Here is a 4,541-nt window from a genome sequence, read left to right as displayed (position 1 = left end):
TGCTCACGAGGACAGAGCACTGGAACGAGTGACTGAAAGAGAGACTGCTGCTATCACAGCATGCTGTTCTAAAGACCGCGTCCATGCTGAAGTATTTAACGTAGAGTTTCCGCAGTGTTGCAATCGCGAACACGAAGGCTCATGAGACTCTGTCGGACGGCATTTCCACGTCGAGGTAGGTGTTGTCTGGGTTTGTTCTTGGCGATGGTGCTTCAAATAGGGTAGTTTCTATTAACCCGCTCGTATAGTGTGGAGAGCTGTCTGGGGTACCGGCAACCACTTTGCCTGATCGGGAAGGTCTTGTGCCGTATCCGGCTTTCAACCGCACCACCATTATCAGCTGATTGGTTATATCTGCTGGGGGTAATGTCACTTCTATGTCCCGCTTGTGATATCGTGCAGCCGACTCTCGTGTCTGCGGTCGTCGACCACACGGGACCGAGCCGGAGAGTTCATGCAGGTACCAGCGAACGGGTGAGGATATAAAGATAGAACAATCAGATGAGCTGTCACTAGCGAAAGTCGCGCAATGTAGCCATGATAATTGCTAGATTGTCATTTGACTCACTGTGCAAGGCTGATTCGAAAAATCAAGACGTAAATCGTCATTCTGCTGTCAACGAAGCAATACAATCTTTGAAATGTAGGCACGATTACTTCTACGAAAGGTTAATGGGGTAGTGCCCCGGCTAATAGCAAGCACACTTCTTCAAGGGCGGTCATCGATCAGTCAGTAAGTCTAGTCATAATATAAACCCTTCAAATAGATGGTGTAAAAACAGCCACTGAAAGCCACACCCAAAATATGGCAAGTATCGAATGAGTTTTTCTCGTTATTATAGAAGTTAGTGCATTTAGTAGAAAAAAGTACACTTAGAAAGGATCATGAATATCTCGAATCAAAGAGGGAAAATGATGCTTGTAAGATTCTTGGGAGATGACTTTGTGTGACCAATGATATCGTCCAAATAGAATTCTGCATTTCGGCAATCTCAGATCGTAACGTAGCCGAGAATTGCGAATGCAGGTCTTCTTTCTCAATTATAAATTGACTATACATTTGGCTGCATCATGATTGAAAATTTATCGGCGAGAGAGACACTCGGCTGTACACCTATTTTTGTTTTTAAAATTAACACAAAAGTTGAAGCACTTTGTCCCAGCTGTGTACAAGACTATTCCCTTGGAACGCTCTACTATTGTCGCCATCACGTGATATATTGTTTTGTTACACAGCTGGCCATTGGAGGCCGATTCACGTAAGAAGATAAACCAGACCATACACCGGCGCGATATCACTATAAAAGGGGTTTAGATAGATCATGATCAGAGAGGCGAAAGTGAGCATCCCTTGGAGAAGTTGACATCTACAAATTTCATCACGACGATGCAAGGTGAAGCTGCAGCGACAACATCACCCAATCACACACATGGTTTGGCGCAGAGGCTGGCGACGCTGGCGGCCTTTCCTCTCTGGGAATTGCGGTGTCCGCATGAGGAAGCTGGCAGGGGGTCGAGATCGACCGTCAGCATCTGCCTGGAGGCTGAGCTCCATTTCTCCCATATAACATATACTGCAGACATCCACCTGCACAGTATAGAAGGCTCATATCACAGGATTCGAGGGTGGGGGAAAAAGCCAATTTAATTCTCAATCCAGAGAAATGCCTCCGCTCAGTCAAGCAACAGAGCGACCCTTGAGCAATGAGGCGATCGTCAGCCTTGTTGGTGTTGTTCTCTTCCTTGTCATTCCCATTTGCGACTGCCTCTACCGCGGGCGGATCAGAGGCTGGTTGTCACTACTCACGCCCTGGTTCCTAATCTTACGTCCACGCCAAGGTAGAAATCCTCGTCTGCGCTTCTCCGGAGTAATACTATTAGGAAATTCACTAACCATGCGGACCACGTCGCTGTCCATACTGCAGATGCTTCCAATGTTAATCGACCGTACATTTATCATGATTGAGCCTTCGATACTCCAGAGGAGATGTTGCTACGGGAGGCTCTGGCTTGGCGAGGAGAACTTTTCTGAAACAATTCTTCGAGGATAGATGTATAGTCCGACTTTATATGATGTATGATCTTGTTTTCTGTCGACTACCGACTTTAATTAGATTTTATTCATAATTTTTCATCTAAAGAGATCTTCAGTCATACCATGGATTCGTTAAAGTGGTGATGATTTCAACCCTAAGTATCCAGTAATTCAATTTGCAATTTATCTGATAACGGTCCGGGGGTGTCATGAGAACTTGAAAGGGCATATGAGAGTTTGAAAGGCACTATCATTAACCAAATGAGAGATTACAGCAAAATCTCAGACTGAAGGTGGAGATAACAGTTTAATGGTACGCTGTCTCATTGGTTGGCCCTTTTCCGAAAGCATCGTACCGGTTCCCCCGAATAGCAGCTCGGTCATCCTCGTTCTTCGCATACAACTCATTCAAATACTCCTTGAACGTCTTGGACATCTCCACCGTAGCCTTGATGTGGTCTGGTTTGATGATCACCCGGCCCCTCTCATCCTTGTCGCCTTCTGCCTCAGCGAGAGTAACAGCGATCTGGAAGGCTTCTCGATGTCAGTGGTGCTCCTCATATACCACTACGTAGACTTACCATTCTTTATCTCTCGGCCATTCCATTCCAACTTTCGCAGGTCCTCTGACTCTTCCACATAGTCTCGGGTATTGAGGTGTATCCTCATCCTGTCTTCTCTTTCCTTTTGCAGCTTCCTGAAGTAAGACTCCCAGAGCTCACGACGCTGCTGCTCGTTGAAGGGTCTATAGTAGATCGTCATGTTTATCCGGGAGATGAATGCTTCATCGAAATGTCCTACACGATTAGTTGTAAGGAAAAGCACACCCTTGAAGTACTCCAGTGCGCGAAGGAATCCTGCCACTAAGCTGTTGCGGGCTATGTCTTGGACAGATCTGTGCTCCATGTAAATGTCGGCTTCATCGATGAGTAGCACAGCATTCCATCTGGCCGCTAGTTTGAACCATTTAGCAAGGTGTTGTTCGATGACGTGTGGCTCAGTTCCGAGATCGGTCGCAGTGAGGTTGAGAAGTGGTCGCTTGAAATGAGTTGATATGCATTCTTCCGAGAGATGACTCAGTACAGTCTTCTTAAAAGGGAAGGGATACTGACCGGCAGTGTAAGTTTTCCCAACGCCTGGTTTGCCATGCAAGAGGAATATCAACCCCTCTCCTTTCCCTTTCACGTAATCAGCCGACCAGGTGCTCGACCCAGCACTCTTCTTCGACTCTACCCCAGGTGACCTTTTGCCTAAGACTTGCTCTCCTTCCCAATCCGCCTTGAGACCAACAATGTGTTTTTCAGTTAGACTTTGAATCATTTTCTTGATGTGATCATCCAATACGAGCGTGTCGAGCACCTTTGTGTCAAAGCGAGCTTCTTTGAATCCCGAGACCTCGAGAAATCCTGTCAAGAGATCAGCTGTCTGTGAGAAGTTTGAGTGAGCAAGTTGAGGCCTACGCCATTCTCTCAAGCCGAACACAAATGCCTCGGCCATGCGATCGCATAGAAAATACTGATGTGGGGTGAGTTCATTGGCAGTCTGAGCGGCAATTTTTGAATAGCCAGCGAATCTGAACTTTTTCCTCTGCTCTGTGATCATGTCTTTACATCGAGCACAGCAGCTAGTGGGCGGTCCGAAGTCGTTGACCTCAAAGCGACGCGCTAAGGTGTCTTTATTATTGCTACCGTCCCAAAAGAACTGCTGTGGGTCAGTCATGACATAGTCTGTGACCTTCTCCAGTGTTAATTGCGCCTCATCATGATGTTGTAGCAGTTACTCACTGGTCGGCGGGGATATAATCCTTCGTACCCGTCAAACCACCAGCACTTCTTCTTTCTCAATTGAAGGAACATCTTTCCCCTTTCCGTGAAATACTCTTTGACTTCCTCGGCATTTTTACCCTCGCTGTTCATCTCAAAAGACTTGCAAGGATAGACAACGAGGGAAGCAATTTTTTTCTCCCCAGAAAAAGAAGGAATATCCTGATTCCACTCGGAAGGTCCAATGTACTCGGAGTTGGCGCTCATGTTCCAGTAATGCACTTTGAGTGTCGTGATCGTGTCGTTCAATCCGGTGTATTCGATACTCTTCAAGACATAGGGCTGCCAGTCGCCAATCACGAGGAAGTCAACGTAGACGTCGGTTCCGGGTTCGTACAGGAGCCATAGCATCTCGAACGTTGCGTATCCCCGCTTGTGCCGCTCCTTCTCCATCGCGACAAGATCGCCAACTTTCTCTTGGACAAAGTCCTGCACGAGGCCGATGTGCTTGTAAGCTAATCTGTTGGAGCAGGAAGCATCAGTTGCGTCACAGCTTTCGGAAGGGAACAGGTCTCGGTATCTCATTAGAGCATCCCGAAAATGCGTCAAAATCGCATACGGCCAGTATATATTAAGACGTTTTGTTCGGAGGTCGTATTCCGGGTAATAGTCTACCACACTTCGAAGTGCCTCCAAGACTGCCGGTGAGGTGATTTCGATGTAAGACAGGGCTTCCCGTGAGA

General features: G+C 47.0%; 1 protein-coding gene across 1 annotated transcript; it reads right to left on the bottom strand.

Annotated features, from left to right (window-relative positions):
- Positions 1-2,342: 2,342 nt before the first annotated feature.
- Positions 2,343-4,383, bottom strand: LTHEOB_1930 (ATPAse; the record flags this gene model as incomplete). Its single annotated transcript, XM_035510686.1, has 3 exons — positions 2,343-2,569; positions 2,617-3,441; positions 3,816-4,383. The coding sequence occupies 3 exons, from the start codon at positions 4,381-4,383 to the stop codon at positions 2,343-2,345; spliced, it is 1,620 nt and encodes a 539-aa protein (XP_035364870.1).
- Positions 4,384-4,541: the final 158 nt, after the last annotated feature.

The sequence above is a fragment of the Lasiodiplodia theobromae genome (assembly GCF_012971845.1).
Source record: "Lasiodiplodia theobromae strain AM2As chromosome Unknown scaffold_5, whole genome shotgun sequence".
NCBI classification, from domain to species: Eukaryota; Fungi; Ascomycota; class Dothideomycetes; order Botryosphaeriales; family Botryosphaeriaceae; genus Lasiodiplodia; species Lasiodiplodia theobromae.
The sequence above is the reverse complement of the archived record's forward strand: the minus strand, read 5'-3'. Positions and strand labels throughout refer to the sequence as shown.